Here is a 26,845-nt window from a genome sequence, read left to right as displayed (position 1 = left end):
GCTGCCTCCTCCACTGGCTGCCCACATTTGTGCTTCTCACAACACAATCACTCTAGAAAGAAATAACCTGGAAACGCTTTGATTCCTTCCTACTCAACATGATACGCATCCTAGCTTTTCTTTGTTAGTTTAAGCTCGGTAATAACAAGGATATACAAATGTTTCTAAAGCTTAACTACGACATAGTGAATTTGAGGGGAAGGGTCTTGCTAAGGCTTGGTTAGAGCTTGGTAAACCAGCTTGCTCTGTGTGCTGCTTAAATTGCACTGTTGATCTGACTGATCTGGGATCACCAAGAAAACACACCTCATGTCTTTCTAGAGAGGTTCACCTGAGCAGGTAAGACCCACCCTGAACACAGGGAGCAGCATCCCTGGGCTAGGGTCCCAAAATAAAAAGGGTAAAAGGAGATCGCGGCTGAGCACTAGTGTTTGTCTCTCTGCGTGCTGAGTGTGGACACAGTGTGACGGGCAGCCTCTTGCTCTCCCCCTGGATGAACTGCACCCTCCAACTGAAAGTCAAGAAGCTACATTTGTCAGGTATTTGGTTGCAGGGATGAGCAGAGTAACTAATATATCATGTGAGTCAATCTGTTTATCTAATTTACCAGAGCATCAAATCTTCCTATACCTACTTTATGGCTAGATAAGTGAATGTGTAAAAACAACCAAGCAAACAGCCCACGCAGTTCATAGAGGCACACTGGCTGGTTACTTTGTCTTTCCCCTGAACCTGGACTGCTAAGTGCTGGGATGCGGATAACAAACCACCTACCCGATTGGCAAGTTGGAAGCTCTATGATCAATCTGTGATTTCCAATGGCAGAAAGGCCTTCACATAGCTTGATGAGGTATGTACTTGACTGCTACCCACATCAGAAAATAAACCCATTTGCTCTTACTTCAAAAGCTGAAGTGTCTACCATTCCTCACTGGGAAACAATATCTCATCTGTTAGATCAAAATGAGATCTACTAGAAACTCCTGCCATCCCTCCAGCCACTTAGTACCTCATTTACCTGCACATTAACCATCCTTTGCCCTGCTCAGAGCTTAGACCCCACATCGACTCGCTTCCCATGCCTTGTTCTACCCATTACCAACTCCTAGTCCCACAAATGTGGGACTCATTCATACTACAACTACCACAATATCTTCCATCAAGTCTGTGGTCCCTCTACTTAAGAACTCTTCTCCTTCCCCACCTTGTTTCTTTATAGTAAAAATCTGGAGTAAACTATCCATTTCAAGTATGCCTCAGCTCACTGTAACCTAGCTAACTCTTTACCACTATACTGGCATCTCTCATCACCAAATCCAATGAATTCATCCACTTTAAAAAAAAAAATGTAACCTCTCTTCAGCATCTTCTACTACTGATGCTTTGTTCTAGAAATCCTCATAGATCCACTGGTTTCTTTTCATACCATTATTTTCTGGTTCAACTTATTTCTTGTATGGAGTTTCCCTTCCATAAAACCATGGAATTAAAGGACTTATTATTAGTAGTATACATTTATACAACTATGTGGAAAAATTATTGATTAGATAAAATATTTCCCAATGGGTCACACCTTTAATCAAATTATGTCACTTACAGAAATCCATATAAGATAAGATTGCTGTCCTGGCTAGTTTTATGTCACTTGACACAAGGTAGAGTCATCAGAGAAGAAGGAGCCTCAATTGAGAAAATGCCTCCATAAGCAAACCTATGAAACATTCATCCCCCATCCCCCTACATACACCCATTTTAGAGACAGTGTTTCTCTTTGTAGCCCTGACTGTCCCGAAACTCACTCTGTAGACCAGGCTGACTTTGAACTCATAGAGATCCTCCTGCTTCTGCCTCCTGAGTGATGGAATTAAAAGCAGTGTACCGCCACTGCTAACTTGAGGCATAATTACTGATTGATGGGGGAAGGCCTAGCCCATTGTGGGTGGGGCCACCCTTGGGCAAGTGGTCCTGGCTCTCTAAGAAAGCAGGCTGAGCAAGCCATGAGTTGCAAGCCATTAAGCAGCATTCCTCTATGGCCTCTGCATCAGCTCCTGTCTCCAGGCTCCTGCTTTGAATTCCAGCCCTGCTTCCTTCAATGATGGAACACTGTGTGGAAGTGTAAGCCAAATAAACCATTTCTTCCCCAACTTGATTTTTGGTCATGGTATTTCATCACAACAACAGAACCCTAGCTAAAACCATTGTGATCATCCATAGTAGAAGTAATCCTTGCACAGAAGCATTAAATAGTAGGTTACTTATGATAAAAGATAGTGCTATGTTTGGACTTATAGTAATGCTACATAGCAAAACTATGATGCTGTTTAGTTTTGGTTAAATTGCATGGAAAATACATAGGGGAAAAGGTCTGGAAGAAAATATTAAAAATACTAGATGTGATTTTCTTGTGAATTTCCAAGCTGTCCATAAGGATCATGAATATCATTTACCTATTACGAAGGAAAAACCAAACATTTTAAAAAAGAAACTGAGGGTCAAACTCTTGTTTGGAAAAGTGAAAAAAACTTCTTACTCAATACATTTTCCAATAGGTCATCTCACGTGCTTCTCAAGTCTCAGTACCATTACAGAAGGTTCTCAAACCATATCACCAGGACATACTCCCTCCTCAGCTTCAGAACGCCACTGCCACCTGTCCACTAGATGTTCCATGTGAAGACCCAATGAGTAACAACTTCAACTTGCTGTCCTGCCCTTAACTAACATCCCAAATCTCCACTCCATTATAGACAGCTCTGCCTTTCTGAAATTTTTATTCTGGGCAAGTAGGTGAATCATACAAGACTCCATCAACAACAAGGCCAATCCAGTCTATCTCTGGAATACACTTCTTTTTCTCTTCCTACTTCCTCACAAGTCTCACCTGAACTTTTTTTCTTTTGGGGGGACAGGGTTTGAAGGTGGTGCTGGGTATCAAATCCAGAGTTTAACATATGCTAACCAAGCACTAAACCACTGAACTATATCCTCAAAACCTCACCTGAACTGCTTAAACAGTAGTTTCCTAAATGCTGTCTTTACTGCTAGCCTTGAGGACACAATTATCCTCTTCATTAACAACACAGCCATTTTTCTGATGTGTAAATTGGATCAAGTTATTCCCCTGCTTAAAAACTTCTTCAATGGCAACCCATTACCATGCAATAAAATAAAAAGTTCTTAGCATGAGACTTAATGAACTTATTCTTCATTGTCCACTGGAAGCCTCCTACTCACCCCTTAGTTCAAACATCTCCTCTGGAAAACTCCACTTTGCCCTTCCAAAGCAGGAGTGTCCTCCTCCGAGTTCCCACAGCATGCCACCCTCACTCCTACCACATTACGACTCTTGTTCCTAGGATTATATTTTTGTCTGTCTTTTCCTCTCTACAAGAGTTTGTTCATCTTTGTGCCTCTACCACATAGTATATAGCCGACAGATAATCAAATGTACAAATACTTTAATGAATAGTTTAGCTTACAGGCACAGGGTAGGATCAGTGATTCTCAACCTGTAGGTTATGACCCCTTTGGAGGGTCAAAGACCCTTTTTACAGGAGTTGACTAAGACCACCAGAAAACATAGAAATTTGCATTAAGATTTATAACAGTAGCAAAATTACAGTTATGAAGTAGCAAGAAAAAAATTTATGTTTGGGGGCCACCACAACATGAGGAACTGTATTAAAGGATTACAGCGTTAGGAAGGTTGAAAACCCCTGTGCTAACAGGATGCAAGTTCTTAAGTAGGTTCATGGAAACCTTCCCACAATGCCCTTTTCCTTCTTCTAAAGAAAAAGTCTGAAAGGCACCTTTCATAGCTACTGGTTTCAAAAATAGGCGAAAATTACCTTAGTTTTCTAAAAACAGAAAAATAACAAATATTCTCTTTACTAGCAATTCAACAACTTCACCATACTGAAATTAGTACAAGCCAAAGAAAAATAAAATCTCTTTTCATCTCAGGGAGAGTTACTTTTCATTTCAAACACACACGTGCTTTGCTAAACTTTACTAATTTATTAATCAAAATTATCAGGAAGCTCAAACTCACAGGGGGGGTTATAAAGAAATAAAATGCATCTTGGCAAAGTAGTGACTAGTAAAAAGTTATGAAACTCTGAAAAACAGATCTCTTCCGTACTTAAGCATTCAAGATTCCCCACGGGTGAGTCACCGCCTGCCAAGAAAAGCTTAAGTTCCACCTGAAATAAACCTGGATGTGAAGTCTGCACATCTATGGAAACCAGCTGCAGTGTCTGCTGGGTAAAAAGAAGAATCACAAATGAAGCCAATAGCAAACAAATAATCCAAATTGATTCTTGCTTAACCTTGCAGCACAATATACTTTATTCAGGACGGCAAATGACATTTTATTTGACAAAGAATTAATAATGTCAGATAGTTTGTACTTCCTGTATACTGCTCAACTGAGTTCAACATATCCCATGAGGAAGAACCCCATAAGTACGCGATTTCTGAAAGGCACCTAATTCAGTATGGAACTAGAGAGAAACATGAGAAGCAATGAATGCAGGATAAACAGATTGTAACCATAGCAATGGAACACACATGAACTGGAGGTTAGAGCTGAGACACTCCCTTGGATGGGTGCACTACCTGAATCCACTCTAATCCAGAGGCAGTGCTGGTATAGTCGCTATGGAAACACTGATGTATGGTACACAAATATACATTCATTTCTGGGGGAGTGTGGACATACATACCTTTGGCAGTTGCTAATCCAGTCAATGCAAATTCACTAAAGCCATGACATACCGCCAACTAACATTAACAGAGTGTAGGCTAATCTTTATTAGCTGGAGGGGATTCATCGTATAAGATGAAAGGCCTTCTACCTATTTTCAATTACTGCCCAAGTTTTGTAGTTTCCTTACCACCTCCCAGAAGGCTCTTTGTTGTCAGTCTTCCTTTATGCGCATTTGTATTGAAGTATAAAATTACAAGAAGGCAAAGATCCAAAGTGTAGACTTGATGAGCACACTCCATATGTGTGGAGAACAAACTCACAGCACTCTGGAAGCCTTCAGTTGCCTTCTCCATTATTGCTTTCTCTCCTCTCTCAAAAAGAGCCATCGTCATAACTCCAACACTACCAATCAGTGCTGCTCGTTTCTGAACTTGGCAAGGGAGGTGTGGGATAGGTACTGCTTGGTGCCCAGCTTCATTTGCTCAGTGTTGTGAAGTGATTCATGCTGCTTTGTGTAGCTACAGTTCACTACTGTTGCTGCTATGTAGTATTCTTTCAACACCAAAACTCACTTTCCTATCCCAAGCTGACAGACACTTGTGTGCTTGCCAGATTTTGACTTATTCCCTATTACACTTTAACACTAAACCTAATACTTCCATTTTCCCACTACAACACATTGCTTTAGCATACCTCTAAGACCTTCTCAACATACAGATCAAAACAGTTCTTCAGAACCAAGCTAAGGCAGGGAGTGTGACCATGACAGAGTAAACAATGCATGTTGCAAACATACTCAGACCTGAAAAAACGTGGGATAGAGTTCTTTGGATGAATGGGTCTGAAGCACTGACTTTCTTTGGTCATAGGACAGTAGTCTTTAGGGCTAGCTTTCATTGACTAAGAGTGTATTCACTTTTAATGCCTGTTCTCCTCTTTGTAAGAAGGCATTTCTGATGAAATCACACCAGGAGAGCAGTATGGAATTGAACAGCTTTATAAGGAAAATATCGTAGCTGCCTCCACTCAGAATATGAATATAAATACATGTTGTGGAGGTCTGAATAAAAAATGGCCTCCCTAGACCTATAGGCAGTGGCACTATTAGGAGGTGTGGCCTTACTGGAGTAGGTGTGGCTTGGAGGAGGTGTGGCACTAAGGGGGTGGGCTTTAAGGTACCAGAAGCTTGAGCCTGGCCAATATGTCACTGTCATTTCCTGCTGTCTGCAGATCTAGATGTAGAACGCTCAGCTACCTCTCCAGCACCATGTCTGCCTGCATGCTGCATGATGATAATGGACTAAACCTCTGAACTGTAAGCCAGCCCCAATGAAATGTTTTCGTTTATAAGAGTGGCCATAGTCATGATGTCTCTTCACAGCAACAGAAACCCTAACTAAGACACGTCTTGGCTTACTATTTTTGGGAACAGTTTTGTAGAGCACACAGCAGCTAGACTGTGATCAGTGAATAGCCTTCCTCACACAGCAAGGTTTCTGCCTTCTGGTGAAGAGAAATGGACAATTTGGGCAAAGAACACATTTAAACCCATTCTGTACCTCTCTTTTCTTTTAATCTCAACCTCTCAACTTCTCTCCCCTCCCTCCACACTCTTTTCCTCCCCCTCTGTTATACCATTATCTATGCTCAACTCCTTAGGCTTAAAATATAACCCCAACTCAACCCATATTCGGGCTCCCATGCTGACATCTTGCTCTCCCTGCACAGCGGTCTTCTAGAAGGCCTTATCACCACCCACCGTTCAACCACTGCAAATTACTTTCTCCCTCCACCCGCCACTGAAGCCATTCTCTGATGGCACCCAGGCTCTCCTTGAGACTGTGTTTAATGGGTAGTCATTGTGTATCTCTCCCTAGACATTTCTGGGCTGTCCACCTTTGTCAACCATTCTGTTCTTCTCTTGAATCCTATACCACCACACTTGCTGGCTTTCTTCCAACCTCCCTGGACACTCCTCTTCTGACTCCTCTTAAGGTCACTATTATTGACAGTTCTATAGAGGATACATGCTTCTTGAACCAAGGCGTAGAAAAATACTAGTCACCCAAGCCTGATGACTTGGGTGTAATCCTCAGAAATCACACACAAGCAAATAAATATGCTTCTAAAGGTTCATCCACTGGCCATTTGCTCACATTTTATTGCTTTTTTTGACCATCTAGGTCTAATATATGTGTTCCGTAATTCCCTCCATATCAACTTGAGTGCTCAGTATCTTACAGACATTAGCAGCCTTCTGCAGCCCTTATCATATTAGGAGGCAGTGCTGGTCAGTAGTTGATAGGTCATGGGTTTGAACTCAAGCCAATTTGGTTTCAAATTCCCATCTGCCTCTTAATTCACTGTGGGTTTCACATCTATATAAAGCCTATTGTGTAAAGCTGAGCAGATTAAAAGAGATAAGGAATAAATAAACCTTCAAATATAGTTCCAGATACCTAGCAGTTATCTCAGTAAATAATTGATTCCTACTTTCCCTTTCACAGAAGCTGGTCCTGCTTCCCAAACTACAGTAGCTTCCCCCCATCTGCGGTTTCCTTTTCTGTGGTTCCAATTACTGGTGGTCAACTTATAACCCAAAAATACTGAATGGAAAATTCCAGAAATACACAATTTGTAAATCTTAAATCACATGCCATTCTGAGGCTACTTGAACATAAGCACAGGGGCAGTATCAGTCTGAGAATTAAGCTAACTGCTGTCCCCAGAACCCTGCCTGCTCAGAGGCTCTCTTCTCCACACTGGCTCCTCAGGTATGAACCCCTTTCATTCAGCTTGGGCTCCAAATCCTAATGTTAGGCCCTGTGGCTCCCCTACCCTTGACATAGATACTTACATTGCTCTTCCTTCAGGAAGAGGGGAAGCACTTTTACCTACAAGTACAGATTCTATCTTCTGAAATCATCCAAAATAACACAACAGTTCCTACTCAAATATTGTAGTTTGTTTTTTAAATCATGATCTATTATCTCCTTTTCTTCAGTCACTCCTTAAATGATTTAATTTCAAGTATCTCTGCACAGGAAGCATTCTTTTCTGAACAAACTCTGTCCTGGATGCATAGCTTATGAAGGTATATAGAGGAGATACTCTTGCTCGCCTCCTAACACTATTCCACCCATACAGCTCTTTCTTTTCTAAAAGAACCTGGCTGCTCAGATACAGCTTCCCTTCTACACAGCCAAGTATAACAGAAGTAAACTGTGTCCTCGGTTCCCAAGGATTCTAAACTAACCTTGATATTCATGCGCCTCTCACCACTGGCAGGTTTTATAATGGGCATGCAACAAAATATTGACAAATTACATGTATGAAGAGGTCTACTGAGGGCAGAGATGGAAGATAAGACATCAGGTAGTCTCTCTCTTTCCTTTGGAGGTGACTGTGTCCAAGTGGGATGCACAGAATTACAGCAATGATCTGCACCAGGAAGAGAATGAGAAGCCCCAGAAGGACAGGGCCAAGGCAGTCACAGGCTGGGCCCTCAGGACATGGCCAAAGCCTCTCATCTCCAGACTGCTTGGTTTAGTTTTTGTGATCCTTTTGATTTAAGCCACTGTGGTCAAGACTTCTTTTCACCTGCAGTCAACTGCATTCAAACTGACACAGGGTGAGCGTGGGACTACTCTTCCCTCCAGGTGAGGTGGATAGGGTTGGGAACAATGTTGATACATAGTATAGTCTACTGAGCCCCTCATCGGCTCCCCTCTAAAGGTTACTTTCTGTTTGTATTGTTCAATTAGTAGTCACTAAAGAACTATTGGTTACTTTTCACTCACATTGTTTCCTTTCTATTGTTACAAGTGTTCAGCTCTTTATAAGGAATATTTCTTTTAAATAATAATAAAGGAAGTTGAAGAGTTACTAGATTACAATCTGAGATGGGAAAAGAGGAGGAGCAGAAAAATGAATACAGAGTTGGTACTCTACTTGTGGCCCATGTTACCACTGCAAGCTGGTTCTCATTTTGTGCGTTTGTACAGGAGTGAAAAATCTTGAGTACCCTCTTCTGGTGTTAAATTTTGACTCGGAGACTTTTCAGAGAATTCATGGCTCAGAAATACTCTCTCAATTGAAGCATAAAAAAAAATCCCAATTATGTATTATCAAGATTCACTTCAAGTTAAGAACAGCTTTGTTGCCCTAGAGAGCACACCTAGGTGCTTATTTATGTTTACAATCACACTAGAGCAAACATGGAGAATGCAACTGCCAAATCTGTGCTCAATTCACCAACTTGATGAAAACAAACACTCGGAACAGCTAGGAGACCTAGGGGTTTTTGGCAGTAAAACTAAAGCAAGCATGTGTAAAAGTACGCTTTCACCCAATACTGCCATCTTGTTACAAGATGCAGATGATAGCTTCCACTGTACTGGAAGTCTGAGCCATCACTTCTCAAGGCCTTCACAAGTGTGGTTGCTTAGTCCCCCACTGTCACCTGTCCCCACTTTGCTTGCTTCATTCCACCAGATTCTAGTATCACTGGACACTTTGTAGTTTTGAACACATGTGCAGAGTCTGCTTGTCTTAACCGATTTCTTTCTCTCTGCTATGCACATGGGACTAATTCTGCCTGGCCTGGACCCCTCCCCATCTGATTCTTTGCCTCCCTCCCACCCTCTGACACACACAGATTCCTCATCCTTCTGATCTCAGCTAAAGACAACTTCCCCACGCAGGGCCTTTTCTGTGGCACACTCTTACACTTGCACATATGTTACACCTCCCTGATGAGGAAACCCTGTATGATTCCTTCAACCCTTCTCATTGTTTACCAAATTAGTATGTCTCCCTGCTGGCTGATCAGCTTCATAAGTACAGGAGTCACAGCATCCTAGTCACTTACACAGAAAGAATAGAGAAGACATGATGGTCATCATTCTTCCAAAGACCCCTTAATGCCATGGGAAAGCACAAATGCTACTATGCTAAATAAGAAAGCACTTTACAAAACTACACATTGAGTAAGTAAAAAGAGTCTAAAATTTTAAATATTTTTATTCTTTGAAAATTTCACACATGCATACAATGTACTTTAATTATATTCATCCCCTGCTTCTCTCCTAACTCCTCCTAGTTCCACTCCACCCCTTCCCAACTACGTATCTTCCCTTTTTTTTAAAGCTGAAGAGCCGCTCTCCTTCTTATTTATTTATTTATTTATTATATATACAATATTCTGTCTGTGTGTATAGCCTGCAGGCCAGAAGAGGGCACTAGACCCCATTACAGATGGTTGTGAGCCACCATGTGGTTGCTGGGAATTGAACTCAGGACCTTTGGAAGAGCAAGCAATGCTTTTAACCTCTGAGCCATCTCTCCAGCCCCTTCCCTTTATTTTTTAAAAACTGATGGAGGAAGGTCATTGGTTAAATAAAAAGAAACTACTTGGCCCTCATTGGTTAGAAGATAGGTGGGAGGAGTAAACAGAACAGAACTCTTCTTTCCCCATCCCTCCAGTTTTAGGTTTAAAGACATGCACCACTGGGATCCACTCAGGTCTTTGTGCTTGTGAAGCAGGCACTTTACCCACTGAGTCATCTCCCTCCTCCAGATTTTTTTTAATTAAGAACCTAGACACAGACTGAGCATGGTGGTCTATGTCTTTAATCCCAGCACTCAGGAGGGAGAGGCAGGAGTTCAAGGTCAGCCTAGTTTACAAAGTGAGTTTCAAGACTGTCAGAGTTACACAGAGAAACCCTGTCACAAGAAACCAAAACAACAACTACCTAGACACAGAAAGTAAAACAACATACAGCATGGCAAAAGTGGAAGAGAGGCCTAGTCATAGGATAAAAACATAACGCAAAGATGGAGAGTAGACATGACTGTTAAACAACTAAACTATAACTAATAGCAACCATGACTATTGGTTGTTGTATTTGCTAATATGCCAGTCAGCTCATATCACAGTTATGCCCAATTCTGCTTCATCAAAGCACAACCCTGGGCTGAAAGCACAGTTGCCTGGATAGTGGTTACTGGCCTGGCTGAACACAAGAATCACCTGCGCATCAAGAGATTCAGGAAAGCAGTCTCCTGGAAATGGAGCCCAGGAAGTCTCTCTAAAGCTGGGTACTACAGACACAATTCAGGCTATGTGAAACACCTGTCTAGGACAAACTAAGACAACATTAAAGAAGTTCTTCTTCATCAATGGTTTCAGATAAAACAGGGGCCTAAGAGGTCAGAGATGCAAATAGACACATGGCAGCTACTTGCCACAAGTCAGCAAGCAATCAAAATGCTCACAGGATGGAAAATTCCACTCATAAGCCGAGTTTGTTCAACCACACACATAATTCAAATGCCAAGGACAGAAATAAGTTTCAAGTGGCATGGCACCTACCTAGAACTCAGCTTCTTAAACCAACACACCAAAGCAATAGAAAAGGGATCTCAGCTGCAAAGACAAGACACAGGCTTCTTAAAACTGATGTCACACAACTGACACACAAGATCTGTCTAATCAGAACATACTCCTTCTAATGAGCTTATCTGACAGCTGAACCCAGAGCTGATTAGATTTATACATTAAGAGGGCAGAGAAGATTTACAGTGAGGCAAACTGAAATAAATCGTGTAGACTTAACTATATACTGATGTGGGATTTCCCTCTGCATATTGTGAATATGTTTTATTGCCATTGGTTAATAAAGAAGCTACTTTCAGCCAATAGCTTAACAGAGTAAAGCTAGGCAGGAAAATTAAACTGAATGCTGGGAGAAAAAAGCCAGAGTCAGGAGACACCATGTAGCCACTCGCAGGGGAGAGAGACACTGGAACCTTGCCAGTAAGCCACAGTCACATGGCAATACACAGATTAATAGAAATGGGTTAATTTAAGACGTAAGAGATAGCCAATAAGAAACTAGAGCTAATAGGCCAAGCAGTGATTTAATTAATACAGATTCTGTGTGGTTATTCTGGGTCTCAGCATCAAGGAATGAACGAGCGGCCTCCAACAACAATATACTCTAAAGGTTAAATTATTTACATTAATTTGGGGAGGAAAGGATTACATACAACAATGGCTTGAAAAAAACTATTCAAAAGTATGGCCATGGTGATGAGTTACTGAAGAAAAAGTGAAATCACATATTCACATTTTCTTCTTTTAATGTGCATTGGTGTTTTGCCTGCATGAAAGTCTGTATGAGGGTGTCAGATCCCCTGGAACTGGAGTTACAGACAGTTGTGATCTGTCATGTGGGTGCTGGGAACAGAACGTAGGTCCCTTGGAAGAACAGACAGTGCTCTTAACCACTGGGCCATCTTTTTTCGTTGTGCCTCCAGTCCAAAAGAATAGGGGTTTTTTTTGTTGTTGTTGTTTTTTTGAAATAGGGTTTTCTCTGTGTAGTCCCGGCTGTTCTGAAACTCACTCTGTTGATCAGGTTGGCCTCAAACTCAGAGATTCACCTGCCTCTGCCTCCCAAGATCTGTGATTAAGCACATGCCACCATGCCCAACTTCGTATTTTCTTCAAAGAAGCAAAACTGAGGGAGTATTTATACCTAAGTACCTGTAATATGTTAAGAATTAAACACTCCATCTGGGCATGGTGGTGCAGGCCTCTAATCCCAGCACTCAGGAGAGAGAGGCAAGAGCTTCTACACAGGAATTCCAGGACAGCCAGGCCTACATAGTGAGACCCTGTCTCAAAACAAAACAACACACATCTCACTTGGTAACAGCCTTGCACTGTAAGAATCATATTCACTTTAAGGTTAGGCCATACAGGCTCTGAGAACCAAAACACTGAGAGGTGCAGCTGTCTCCTGAGTTTTGTTTTATATGGCACCTCGCTTTTGCTTTTCGTTGGGAGTACCTCTAATTTTGGGGTGCACATGTTTATGAGGCTAAAGCTCTAAACCCGTAGCAGTAGTTTATAAGCTGATTTCTCACTGGCTGGTGCTTTTTCCAAATGGAGAATTAAATCCCTGAAACCCCAGTCCATAGTGAAGCTGCTCTGTTGAAAGCCACAGAAGGCAGGTGGCCTAAAGCCCTAGTGGACCCTACTCAGAATCCCAGGCTGCTCCTTAGGCTCCTTCTTGGCCAGGAATAATACAGACACCACCAGAATAAGCATCACTGGACTTGCTATACTGAGGTGTCTACCTTGTGGACATTTGACAACTGATAAAAACTGAATGAAGGCATCATGACGCTGTGAAAGGTTGGGGAGTGTGGTGGAAATGCAGTTAACTGGCTAAAGGGGGTGACAGTGACACTTGGCCATGGTTTCTACTTTATCTTATGGCTCAGGCATCACATGCCTGAGTTCTGCAACTCTTTCCTAAGACTTACTCATGAGTGTGCGTGTGTGTGTGTGTGTGTGTGTGTGCGTACGCATGCGCGTCACATGTGTATGTATGGTGTCTGTGGAAGCCAGAAGATGGTGTGGAACTCTCTCAGGGCTAGGGTTACAGGGGGTTGTAGAGTTGCCCAATGTGGGTGCTGGGATCCAAACTCAGATCCTCTAGAAGAGTTGCAAGAGCTCTTAATCACTGAGCCGTCTCTCCAGCCCCTTCCAAACTTTTGAAAGGAAAAGGAGGTAGTCACCACTTTACAAAGAGTCCCAAACATGCTGTAGAACCTCATCCCCTGAGAGTAATGGTAATTTTATTTTCCTATGTTCCCAAAGACTGAAGTTACAGCAGAAAAGTCATGATACACAAAACACAAGAAGTAAAAGGAATACATTAAACACAGTAAATGAAGCAGGGCCTAGTGACACAGGCCAGAAATCCCAGTGCTCTAGAGGCAGAGGCAGAAGGATCATCACAAGTTCAAGGACTGCTTTGTCTACAATAGTAAGTTCCAGCCAGCTAGGGCTAAATAAATATCTTTTAGAAAACAAAATGCATAGTTTAACAAGGAAACAAAGATGCTTAAATACTATGCATTTATTTATTTGTTTATTCATTCATATATGCATATAAAATCATCTTTGCCCTTAATGCAAATAGACCTTTGGAGATTAACCTTTGCATGGCCCTCAGGACACAGAGGCTAAGACACAAACACAAACTGACAGAAAAGCTAGTTGAATATGATTACAAGTTCTCATAGTTGTAACTTACATTTAAACTAGCCTAGAGATTTTTGTTTGTTGGGGATTTGGGGACAGGGTCTCATGTAGCCCAGGTTTCACTTTGAACTTTTTGCCTTGTTAAAAGGTTCTCTTATTAATCACAAGAATTTAGAGAAAGATAACAGAATCTGATAACTCAACCTGATATTACTAACAACTATTCCTATAAAAAACTCAAAATGATCCAGATATCTATGTAAGTCAGAACTGAAACAAGACTAACAGAAGAATCATTCCAAATAAGTATAAGTGTTTTCAACAGTGTTTGACCTTTTTGAAAATTGACTATGGCTTTTTTTCCTGACTTGATGCTACATACAAAGCGGTGGACTGAGATAGGCCAGCAGCCTCAGACAGTCGCTCCAGACGATTCTCCATTGTACAAGTCCTCAAAGCCGACTTTGTGGTCACAGAAAGAAAAATTGTTTGAGTTTCTCTTGGTGTTTGCTTCATTGTTTTAGGTGAAACTATTTTTTGGACCAATTCAATTGCTTCTATTGTTTATGTGAACCTTTTATAAATAAATGGCAAATAATTTTTTAAAATCAAGACAGTAATATAATCATGGGAGAGATGTGGAAAGAAGAAACTAAAAGAAAGCTGTGTTTTGTTTGCTCCTTCAAATGCCTTCCAATCATTCCAAAAGGACATATTAGAACTTTGTACTAGCCTGCGGCTCCTCTAGGAAAAAATCTTGCTCAGCAATAAGTAGTCTTTCTAGTAAAGCAAAACAGCCATGTTAGAGTTAAAGCTTCAATCACACTAAAGTGAACCTACTGCTATGTTGTGAGTCGAGTAGAATGTGGGGGAGATGGAGTCCTAGTTAGGCAGAATAGCAACAACATCCATGAAGCAGTTGTGTGGGGACTGTAAGTTTGGGTACCTACAAGGATAGAGCTAGGACATGGGGGGAACTGGAAGGGAGGCAAAGTATGAACAAGGAGTCAGATGATGGCCTTGATAGACTTTTCCAACTATTCAAGTCTGTTACTGGAATCTTTTGCTTTAAATGCCCTGCTTTCCACTATTTCATCAGGAAATGTTGGAAGCCATGATCTAATTCACAGGCTGGCTCACAAACATCTCCCACCCACAATGTCATGATCACAGTACACAACAGTCTGGGTGCTGAGTCTCAGAAGTCCAGTAATTGAGCATAAGAATAAGGGAGGGGAGATTTCCTGTTCCCCATCCTCTTCTAGACTCAGAGATGAGCCAGCAATCGTAATTATGCAAAGTTTTCCTTGGCCATCCTTCCTCGTCACAAGGACTTGCCTCCCCAAGAATAAACTGAACTACATTACCATGCACATCCTTCACAATGGCATTTAGCGCTCCATCCCAGATCCGTCCCATCAGCACCACTTCTCAGAAACGAAAACTCCAGTCCCTCATTCCAGTGAAGGGCTACCGAGAGGTATGAAAGAGAATAACCAGACTAGGCCAATGGACACAACTGTGCCTGGGCTACTTCAGAAGGATGTGATTCCAGAGAGGGGGTGTGTGTGAATATGAATGTCTTGTTCTCCTTTTGATTTTATAAAATATACTCTTATATCCTAGGCTGGCCTACCCAGAGAGGCTTTTAATTCAGGGTTATGTCTTGAGGGCTGGGATGATAAGCACAAGCTTAATCGTGCCTGGTGGTAGTGACTTTCTAAGAGAATTTTTATCAATTCAACTTAATCTATAATTGTAAGACAGTATAAGAGAAGACTAAAAAGGTGCAGACATATGAGAGAAAGCAGCCTTGCGCAATGGAAGCTGGCTAGGAGCAAGGCCAGCCCATTCACTCTGAGCAGGTAGAAAAAGAAGAAAAGCCATCCAGGGATAGAAGGCAGCAGGAAAGACAGTTTCCAAATGAGAGACAGTTCTTCTCCATCAAGGATCTGCTTAGGTTGTACCTCTTCTAGAGCGTATGCCCAAGCCACTTCCAATCTCATTTTTCAGTCCCCCCTGGGCTGTAATATATTCATATGCACAGATCTTAATTATGTTGTCATCAGTTCTTTTAAAAAAATATGGCATGTTGATTCCTTCTGTCTAGGGAGTACTTAGAATGATGAATTATCTGCACTGTTTACTTGGGCTCTATATTTCATTTCACATCGATTCATTCATTAATGTATCCTTTATCCCAGCAAGCTATCTCTCAAAGAGTGACTTCCACAAGAAAGCCCCAGTAAGTACTCAGCACAGTGGTCTTCAGCTTGATGTTGGAGAGTATATAAAAAAAAATCATATGGATTCCACAGCTAGGTAAGGAAATTTGGTTTCAGAATGGTTTTATTTTTAAAGACTCTGCTTACAAGTTTATCACATGGCTATCACTGCCTAGATCTGAGGATCAATGTCACACCAACTCGTAGGAGAGTAGAGAACATGGCACACAGAATAAAAGGCAGCAGAAGTGCTTGCTATGGAGAGTTTGAGACGGTTTTCAGGAAGTAAACATTGCGTGATTGTTTCAGGTGGTGGTTACAGAACGAACTGAGCATGGCCAGGGAATGTTCAGTCCAAGGGGCTGAACCAGAGGTTAAGCATTCACTGAAGACCTGTTGTGTTCTGGCCACCTATTCAGATGCTATCATTAACTTCACAATAGCCCATTATTCCCACAAGGGAGGCTTCGAGGAACCAGGTAGAACATGGAAAACATCTTTCTTTCTCCACGGGCAACCAGAATTCCTCCCAGGACCTTTTTCATCCTTGCTTCCCAGATGAAAACAAAACAATTGGCTTCCCCATTTTACTGGAGGAGGAAGAACACAGCTACTTCAGTACTCACAGGGGTAGGGCAGGACAGAGAGGGAAGACAATATGGGAAGGAGTGGAGAAGAGTCAACATGAGTTAAGTGGAAATTAAACTAAGCCCTGACCAGACCTTTTCCACACAGATGATTTCATCGCAGTAACCGTAGGTGATCACTGTCCACACACAATGACATTGAGGTCTAGGGTACTTAAATCATAATGAGATTGGGAGTTGGGTCAGACAGACCTCAAAGCCTGTGTGTTTTCCACTCTCCCTGTGGCAAGCACATTTTCCCTCCTCTTCTACCACACAAATGCCCCCCAGCTAAAGGATGGAAAACATAGATCTTTTCAAGAGCCCTAACCAATAACTATAGAGCAGTTAGATGAAAGAAGCCTGTTTCCCCAGGAAATAAAACTGTCAAATCAATCAAGGGATTTAAAAGACAATTAGAAGGAGGCTTGCCCTCTCACTCCAACTTCTATGAATAGGGTTGGCATTTGAGTGATGTCAGTGGTTGCATGCATGGGGGAAGCTACCATTAGGTCTAGAGTCAACGAGGACCACAGAAGTTCCTCTCTCAGTGAACTCGGCAGTGGCTGGGCAACGGTACAATGGTCCAATTCCTGTCTTTAGGAAATAATCAAAAAAATGAGGTTAGTGTTTGATCACGGTTCTGTTTGCTGGGCTGGCTCAGACATTTGGTGAGAACACTGGTGAGCAGCTAGCTCTCCACATAAGACTAGCTTAGTGAAGTGAAGTGCATGCAGATCATTGTGCAAACGTGTCCATCCATATCAAAGTCAAGCAACTCTAAGAGTCAATCCCTTCAAAAGCCTGTAATGAAAGCAACCAGTAGTGACTTCTGAGTGTTTGATTCCATCCACATCTGGCTCTATTTGGGAGCTAAACTCAGCAGAAGTCTACAGGGTCAAGAAATGACCCTGAATAAAAATAGTCTTGGAAGTCTGTCACAGAGGAGAGGAAACAAGGCGGTGGGGGTGATTCACTCCAAATGGCAGCTCCAAAACCAAGTTCCCATTTTTGTTCCAATCTGAAGCCAATGTGCAAAACAGGCACAGAGCAGACTGTCCGTTTCCAAAGGCAGTTGCCAAAGAATTTTATATGGAAGCCAAAAAGATTTAGTGTGCCATTCACCTCTCCTCTAAATCTGAGGAGAAAGAGTTTGAACTGAAGCAATGAACCCACGGTGGGTTTACGTTGTGTGAAGACCACCCAGGGTCTGGTAAGGAAGGGAAAACTTTGTTCGCCAAAGTTTCCAATGACCCAATGGCTTACTGGGTGTGGGCAGAGTTCTATGGCAGCATGAGCCCCTAGCTGCTGTCTGCCTATTCGTTCCATCACGCCTCTTCTCCCCAGTCCACAATCAAGGACAACACTGAGAAGGTTATATGCTTTTTGTTCCTCTTTATAGGGGAGGGTGGTATTGAAGATTGCATCTGGAGCCTCTGAGTGCTAGGCAAGTACTCTACTGAGCTACATCCCTAGCTTTCTCTTTTGTCTTGGGTGTTTGTGTGTGTGTGTGTGTGTGTGTGTGTGTGTGTGTGTGAGAGAGAGAGAGAGAGAGAGAGAGAGCGAGAGAGAGAGAGAGAATATATATATGTGTGTGTGTGGGGGGGGGGGTGCTCCAAACAGATTAGGCTGGCATCAAACTCATGAGCCAACACTGGTTCTGAACTCCTGATCCTCCTGCCTCTGCTTCCCAAATCCTGGGATTACAGGCATTATGTTACTATGCCCAACCATAGCCCTCTTTTTTCTTTGCAACTTGAGATAGAATCTCCATAAATTGCAAGTCTGTCCTTGACCTCACTCTGAGCTCATACAGACTTTGCTTTTAATCACCCTGCTTCAGTCTCCTGAGTAGCTGGGGTTATAGGCCTGCAACACGAGGCTCTGATATACACTTAGGATTGGGAGTTCTGGCTAAACTCTCAATTAGCCAATGCTTGACTACTTTAGTTGTGCTGAGCACACAGGTGTCAAGCCTGTGGCATGACAGGAAACAAAAGGCCTGTTTCTCACTCACTCATGCTTCCCTGTCCAAAGACCCAATTTTATAGCCACACTTTGTATTTTCTTAAAGATGGGCTCTCCAACAGCACTGGGTCTACCTTCAGAAAATCATCTTTGACTAACTATGCCTCAGGGTAGCAAGGAGAGCGATATGCAAAACAACAAGAGAATGTGGCAAAATCTTTAACAGTTATGAACAAGTGTGCCTGTATTCTAGGAGCAGAGTGTCTTGTGGGATTAGGACAGACTTCTTAGAACTGGTCTTTAGATGAGTAAGATGTGAGTGATAAGCAGGGAGGGAATGAGAGTGGTAATGAGGGAAGAACAGTCCAGGGAGTAAGAACAGCCTCGGCCAGAGGTTCTCAACTGGAGGCAATTTTACACAGATGCAATTCTTGCATCTAGTAGGTAGATGTTGCTAAATATCCCTCAGGGCGTAGAGGAGCCCTCACAACAAAGCCTTATCCACTCAAAATGTCAACAGCTTCACTGAAAAAAAAAAAATCTGCTCTAAGCAAAGACATAATAAGCACAGGTTAAAAGAAATAGGACCTGGAGTATAGCTCAGTGGTCGAGCAATTGCCTAGCATGCATGAGGCAATGGGTTCAATCTCCTGCACCACCAAATAAATAAGGCTGAGTAGATGCTTTGTCTTCAAGGTAGGAACAACAGATGACGGTAGGAAACTTACCACATTTTACTGCCCTATCAACTGAAAAGCACATCTCTCAGGGACAGTGTCTCTGCTCAAGTCCACTCCTACACAGCAGCCTGAATTTTACATTTCAGCAGACAGTGGTGTGAGGGTGATGAGCTAGGTATTCCCCCCCCCCATCCACCCAACAGTGCACTCAGAAGAGCTAGGTGTTCCCCACCATCCACCTAACTAGGTGTTCCCCGCCATCCACCTAACTAGGTGTTCCCCGCCATCCACCCAACAGTGCGCTCAGAAGAGCTAGATGCTCCCCACCATCCACCTAACTAGCTGTTCCCCGCCATCCACCAAACAGTGTGCTCAGAAGAGCTAGATGTTTCCCGCCATCCACCTAACTAGGTGTTCCCGCCATCCACCCAACAGTGCGCTCAGAAGAGCTAGATGTTTCCCGCCATCCACCTAACTAACTAGGTGTTCCCCGCCATCCACAGAACAGTGTGCTCAGAAGAGCTAGGTGTTCCCCCATCCACCTAACAGTGCGCTCAGAAGAGTGAGGTGTTCCCCCATCCACCTAACAGTGCGCTCAGAAGAGTGAGGTGTTCCCCCATCCACCTAACAGTGCGCTCAGAAGAGTGAGGTGTTCCCCCATCCACCCAACAGTGCACTCAGGTAAGGTTAGAAGCTGCTGGGATGCTAGAAAGACTCAGGAACAGGAATGGGTCAGGCTAGAAAGGGAGGAAGCAAGGGCTCCCTGCCCCAAACAAGTAGCTAAAAAGGAAGCAGAATGTGGCCTGAGCGTCAGAGGAGGGTTGACAGGAATTTCACTCCTGGGCACAGATCCTTTAGAAACAGAAAGCACTTTGCCACCACCACCTCCACTGGAAAATTAAAGAGAAATAACAGAACAAGTCTCTTCCTCTCACAGGAGACTTCTGGGAGGAAGGGAAGGGAGCCTCAAGACACAGGGAGATTTTGTTACAAGAGCAAGAAATGCAAATGGAATCTTCTCAGATATGCTTACTCACACATTAACCCGCACCAGCTCTTTAACGTTACCCTGTCCACATACACACACTCACCTACACTCATCTGTAGATGTGGGGCTGAGGAGATAGCTCAGTCAGTAGAGTGTTTGTCTTACAATTAAGTCCCAAGTTGGACCCTGAATGCAAGTAAAAATCCCAGGTGTGGTGGCACTTGTAACCCCAGTGCTGGGAAGGCAATCATAAGTCGACCCCTGGGGCTTGCTGGTTAACCAGCCTAGCTTACTTAGTGAGCTCCAGGCTAGTGAGACACCCTGTCTCAAAAAATTTTAAAAGTAGATAGCACCTTGAGTTGGCCTTACACACACACACACACACACACACACACACACACAAACACGCATATACACATGCATGCACGCACAGGTAGTATGAATAGAGTGAAGTTACAGTGATCGGAGTAAATGTTCAAAAATCAAGCTTTAGTTCCAGAAGAGGAAAAGCAGAGAACAGTCCAATTGTTGTTACTGTCCTTTTCCTTTAGATGGAGCTAGGGAGGAAAGCCAGGGCCTTGCACATGCTAGGTGACACATCCTATGAATCACACTACAGACCTACAACACTAGCTCTGAAAAGACAATTCCAAACTGAAAACGATATTTTTAAAGTTTCTAAATTATTTATTCAATTGACTATTGAGGCAAAGTCTTATTATGTAGTTCAAGCTGGCTTGAACTCAAAATTCCCCTCACTTGGACTCCTAGGTGCTGGGATTGACAGGTGTGCACCTCCACACTCAAGACCATAAAAGTTTTACTGAAAGTAACTGAAACCTTCCTTTCTTCTCTATCCACAATACGGAAACTGTTATCCCAAAGGCATGTACTGTGTGCCCAGCACAGTGATGGAAAATTTCCACTGTTAAGAAAATTAAAATCAAGTTTTGATGTCACAGACCCCTGAAGTAACTACAGCCTTAGATACTTCATGTATGTTACAGACCCTAAAAAGGACGGAAGCAGTCCATGAGGAAGAACCAGGCAGAAATCACAGGACCAGACATTCCAGAGTAAGGAGCACAAACTGGAGCCAGCATGAGGAGGGCAGGAGTAATAGGAACATCTTCAGGAATTTCATTTGCATCCCTGCATCCACCCCTCAAACAGACACCTCCCATTTCACCTGCTGACAGCCAAAGGAATATACCTGGTGTAGCCCAAGCCACTCACACTGAAAACTTATTAACATCTCATGTTAGTATTTGGTCTGCCATGGAGATTCTTGGTCATCTCTAAATAAAGTGAATTGGAAAACCAAAGGATACAGCAACAAATTCCAGAAACTCACAGCTAGATACAGTCAGGGAGGGGGAATGTCATGATGACAGAAAGTTTAAATTTTCAGAGAGGGTGGTTTTAAATCCGGGTTGGGATTTATAGCTCTAAAAGAAGGTATGGGGCCACCCTTCGCCGACACTATGTATTAACAATTGAGGAGTTGGTGGTCTGTGTAGTGAGAATCACAGCCAACTCTCAGAGTTACACACACACAAATGCTGGCTGTGGTGTCACACACCTGCCATCCTAGCACATGGAAGCAGAAACAGGAGGATTATGAGTTGGAGGTCAGCCTTGGTGATGTGTGAGTCTGTCCCCCCCCCTCCCCCCCCCACCCACCCAAAGCAACAGCAGCAGCAAACACATACAGGTATCTAATAATCCAGGATTCTGACTGGCAGGGAAAAGGCAGACTGGAAATCTGAGCATCAGCCAGGAATCCTGCTAACAGGAGCTCATGATTCCTCCCACAGATCCCCAATACCAACTCCTCTGCAGACAGCACAGCTCATTCACGATCATCTAAATACACAGCCGGCTTTCTTGCCACCCTCCCTACTCATTCATGCCACTGTATCCACCTGGAATGTTCTCCACCCACAGGTCCACCTAGATGAGCACTACTCATTCTCTGGAGCTGAGCGCAACTTCTCTTCAGGGTGTTTCTGAGTCAACCTGTGGGGTTTGTCCCTCTTTCGAACTTCCAGAACAATTAAGTTCATAGAATTACTTGGCAAATAGCCACCTTAGCTCTATAAAGCTTATCTCATTTTCTGTTTTCTAAATTAATAGCAATTGTCACCTTTCTCCTGGTATTCACTGACATAGCACCTCTTAAAGATAAGGAACAGATCACACTCATAATTCTTTGCATCCACCCATCTCATCCTCCAGAGTACCTCAAGCAAAGTTCAATTATACCATTCTCTTGTGTGCACACAGACGTCAGGTTCTCCCTAAAGATCTACTAATTCAAACCTCTGAAAGCTTGTAACCAATGAATGTGAAAGTCTTTAAAACAAATTCTAAATACTGTCCTTCAATTTACTTTTTTAAAAAAAGGCTGCAGATCAAACTCATAGTAGAACACTTTCTAAGCATGCAAAGGCCCTGGTTAGACACACAACACTGACAACAGGAATAATGATGGTGCTAATTTTTAAAAGCCACAACCATTTAACTCTATTGCAGCGGGATGGAGAGGTGTCTTTCTTTGCTTTGCCTTTCTTGTCTGTTGGGATGGGGGAAGTTTGTAAGACAGGATTTCATTATGTATCCCATGTTTAACTTGAATTTGCAAGCTTCCTGCCTCAAGCTTCTGAGTGCTGGGATTACAGGAGTCAGCTACCATATCTGGCAAAAAGTAAGTTTTAAAAACTAGTTTAACTCAGACTCTAAACCTTCAACTTGAAACTCAAAAATTCCTCAAAGTTCTGACTAATGTCATGCCATGTGTGCCGTACATATGCTGTATGGAAGTTAAAATAAGACACCATGTTCAAGTGTTACTATTGTGTCGTGTGTAGTATGTACTTAGCAAATGTACTTGATGTCTGATAAACTGATGATTAGTAATTCACAGCAGCTTAACTATAAAAAGACTTCTCAAAGCACACAGCTCCATCATGGGGGAAGGGTAGCATCTCAAATAATTTTGAACAAGTTTAATTGGTGAAATTATTATTTTATATAACTCTTACGCTATGTGTACCCGAGAAAACTTTGAACAGTATTGCTAATAAATATTTGCCAGGAAGTAGTCTTTGGAATTATATATATATTAAAAGAATTTAACCTAAAGATGACCTATTTTTAAAAAATGATAAGGATACAAAAACGTTTAAATAAGAAATCTTTAGACCATAGCAAGAAAGTAGTAAAATGAGAACCTGAATCTTGGCCATCGACTCTGTACCACCATAGTACTGCTTATAACCGTAATTATATCATTTTGATTAAGATGACATTTGATGCCATTTATATAAAAGTTGGGCATCTAGGCGGGTGGTGGTAGCACATGCCTTTAATCCCAGCACTTGGGAGGTAGAGATCAGCCTGGTCTACAGAGTGAGTTGCAGGACAGGTGCCAAAGCTACACAGAGAAACCCTGTCTCAAAAAACCAAAAGGAAAAAAAAAAAGGTTGGGCATCTAAACTTTGGCTTAAAATTAACATATAAAACATGGTGTCAAATGAGGCTCAGGAGACTAAAGAGGATTGCTTTAAGTCTGAGGCTACACACAGGGAGACTATTAACAAATAAATGAAAATAAATAAGTAAAATAAAAACAACAATCAAACAACAAAAGAAGTACAACAAGCTACTCTAGTACTATGGATACAATCTGTAGTTGGCTTTCTATAACTGCTGGTTCTATATTCTCAATCAACTGAGAACTGAAAAGATTTGGAGAAAACACTGTAACACTGTATCAGGGCTGATCAACTTTAGATCTTTTCTTGTCATTATCCCCTAATAGTATAATATGATATGATATGATATAATATAATGTTACATAGCATTACATTGTGTTAGGTTTTATACACAACCTAGATATGATTTAAGGAACACAGGAGGGACTAGAGGTGTAGGTCAGGGGTAAGGCACTTGCCAAGTGCACACAAGGCCCTGAGTTCAGCCCCTGGGACTGCAAAGAAGAAAATACAGGAAGATATGTGTAATCGAGGCTATACAAACAGAACTCCCTTATCCAAAACTTCATTTTATGCAGTTTCAGCTATATGCTATCAGTGAGAGTGAATATGACATAAAACCATCTTTTGAATGAGAAACCACAAGAAACTCGACCTAACTTTTATTACAGTATATTGTTATAATAGTTCTGTTTTGTATCAGTAATTTTTTATCTCTTACTGTGTTGAATTTATAAAGTTGATCATAGGCTTGTAGTTAAAGGAAAAAACAGTAAATAGGGCTCATCCACCAGGGAGTTTCTTGTAATACATGTCCCACAGACACGAAGAAGCTACTTCTGTCAGTTTACACTAAGGATTCAGGCATCCTCTAATCATAATGTTTAATGCAGTCTTGATAAATTGTCCAGACTGGCCTCAAATGAACATTGTCCAGTATTGCCCTCTGAAATAGTTGGGACTATACAGGTAAGCATCCTCAAATTTTAGAATCCAGAGACTCTTGGAATGGACTTTCTGAGGACAGCAAGGAACTCATAGTCTATGTAACACTCTATTTAGAATACACTGTGTCCTTTGAGACTACTACCCTAGGAAACTCAGGGAGGCTGAGAATATAAGCTCTGAAAACTCCTGGAGATCCCTGTTACTTTATAACTAAGAAACGGAGGTCCACAGTTTATGGTACACAGGAGTAGCATTAAGGCTGGTGCTCCTACTCCACACTCTCGCTCCAGACATTAGAAGCCTGGTACAGAACAGATGAGGGCTGATGGTGCAGCCTGTTTGTCTGTTGATGGAGTGACTCCTGCCTAATGTACCAAGCTCTGGGTTTGAGTCCCAGCTCTACATATATCAGGTAGTGCACATCTGTACGCCCAGTACACAGGAAGTAGAGGTAGGAGGATCAAAGTTCAAGGTTACCCTAAGCTATACAGCGGAAAAGAATGGATGAAACTGTTTTGCTGGTTCAAAGAGTAAACCGGGTTTTTTAAATTTGAAATTAAGGTTGATAGTGAAAAATGAAGTTAGTTAAACATTCAAATCTAATTATGATTTTCAGGTTTTAAGTTTACGAAGTGATATTTGGCTATAAAGGCAACAGACAAAGCAAAGCTTCTGGGAATGAACGAACACACACACACACACACACACACACTTTAAGCTATTTAGAAACTTGGTTTCACTTTTTAAAAGTCAAACTGCTTTAATACTCAGCTTACATATTACTCTATCGAAAATGAAATAATCTCATATAGAAGACTTTAAAATAAGTTCTTTTGGAAGCCCATTTTGGGGCATTGAGTTGTGACTAAATTCTCAAGGACGTCAGTAATACAAGGGCTCCATCCATAACTCCTTGAAAAAACTGAAACCATGGACGCCTTGTCAAATTCAGACAGTTTATCTTGGCACTGGCAAGTACAGCAGTCTCTTCGATGTCTGGAAACGTGTCTAATTACGTCGAACGAGTAACTAAAAAATAGCCCGTGTCCCGGAACAGACAGCTCAGGGTTCACTCCATAGCATCCTGAATGGCAGGATAGAACCACGCCAGGGGGGAGAAGGGGAGAAGAAGAAAGGAAAAGAAAAGAAAAGCAAGCATGAAAACGGGAAGAGATGCCAGCCTCTTTTTAAAACAGCCCTCCCGTTTTCCTAGGGCCGCCAGGGCCACCACAACGCTCCTGAAAGTTTTTCTTTTTCTTTATTTTTGTTCCATTAAGTCATCCGGTACCGCCCACATCACTTACCTGGCGCAGGGCAGGCTGGTGCTGCCCCAAGCGAGCTCAAGCTCAGCCTGCCTCTAACGCCCCTATCCGGACACCACTCAGGGACGACCCCAGACCCCTAAAACTGCAGCCCGAGACCTCGTCACACCCTAGAGTCCCAAGGCCGCACCACGGAGGCGTCCTCTCTCGGGGAGGCGTGACCACCCCGCGCCGCGGACCCCCTGTCACCCCGGCGCACTCCTTCGCGGGCGCTGCTTACTCGGCGCACCCCGAATCCCGAGGCACCTCAGCAGCGCCCCCTCCAGGGAAACCCCGGCATGGCAGCCGCGACGCGCTCACCTGAGCCTAAGGTTGGCCATGAACTCGGGCATGGAGACGGTGTCCATCAGCACGAAGTCCGCCTTGCCGAATTCCAGGCTCTCTTGCTCCGCCATGGTGCTCGCTCAGGTGGGCGCGCGGCCTCAGGTGGGCGCGCTCGGGCCGGGGCTGGGGCGTACAGCACGCTCGGGAGGGGTCGGGTCGGAGAGAGGCGGCGGGCGCTCGTCAGTGCTCGGGACGGCTAGGCTCTGGACGGGCGAGGCCGGCAGCTTCCGCTCCTCCCGCGGTGATCGCGGGGTGTGTGGGGGCCGTGGTGGCGAGACGGAGACGGCGGCGGCTGGTCCCGCCTCTAGCCTGGGTCCGGCTGGGCCCCGCCCAGCCTTGGTCGCTCAGGCTCCGCCCCCCCCGTGGAGGATCCCGCCCAGCCACGGCCCAGCCGCCTCCTCACCTGGGCGTCGCGCACGCGCGGGGCGGGGACGCGCTCCGGGCCAGCCGCGGCGGCTGAGCCTCAGCGCCCCCTAGAGACAGGCACGAGCATCTCGCGTGGAA

The 26,845-nt window shown here is 43.1% G+C and overlaps 1 protein-coding gene across 1 annotated transcript in view; it reads right to left on the bottom strand.

The window, feature by feature from the left end:
• Myo1d (myosin ID) overlaps positions 1-26,642 on the bottom strand; it is a 290,093-nt gene extending 263,451 nt beyond the window's left edge. The window contains exon 1 of the mRNA XM_041665567.1: positions 26,318-26,642. Coding sequence (XP_041521501.1) covers positions 26,318-26,412 — 95 coding nt within the window. The 5' untranslated portion in view covers positions 26,413-26,642. The remainder of the gene's footprint in view (positions 1-26,317) is intronic.
• Positions 26,643-26,845: the final 203 nt, after the last annotated feature.

This window comes from Microtus oregoni, unplaced genomic scaffold, assembly GCF_018167655.1.
Source record: "Microtus oregoni isolate MIOR12 unplaced genomic scaffold, Mior012 000015F_ref0000493, whole genome shotgun sequence".
Taxonomy (NCBI): Eukaryota; Metazoa; Chordata; class Mammalia; order Rodentia; family Cricetidae; genus Microtus; species Microtus oregoni.
The sequence above is the reverse complement of the archived record's forward strand: the minus strand, read 5'-3'. Positions and strand labels throughout refer to the sequence as shown.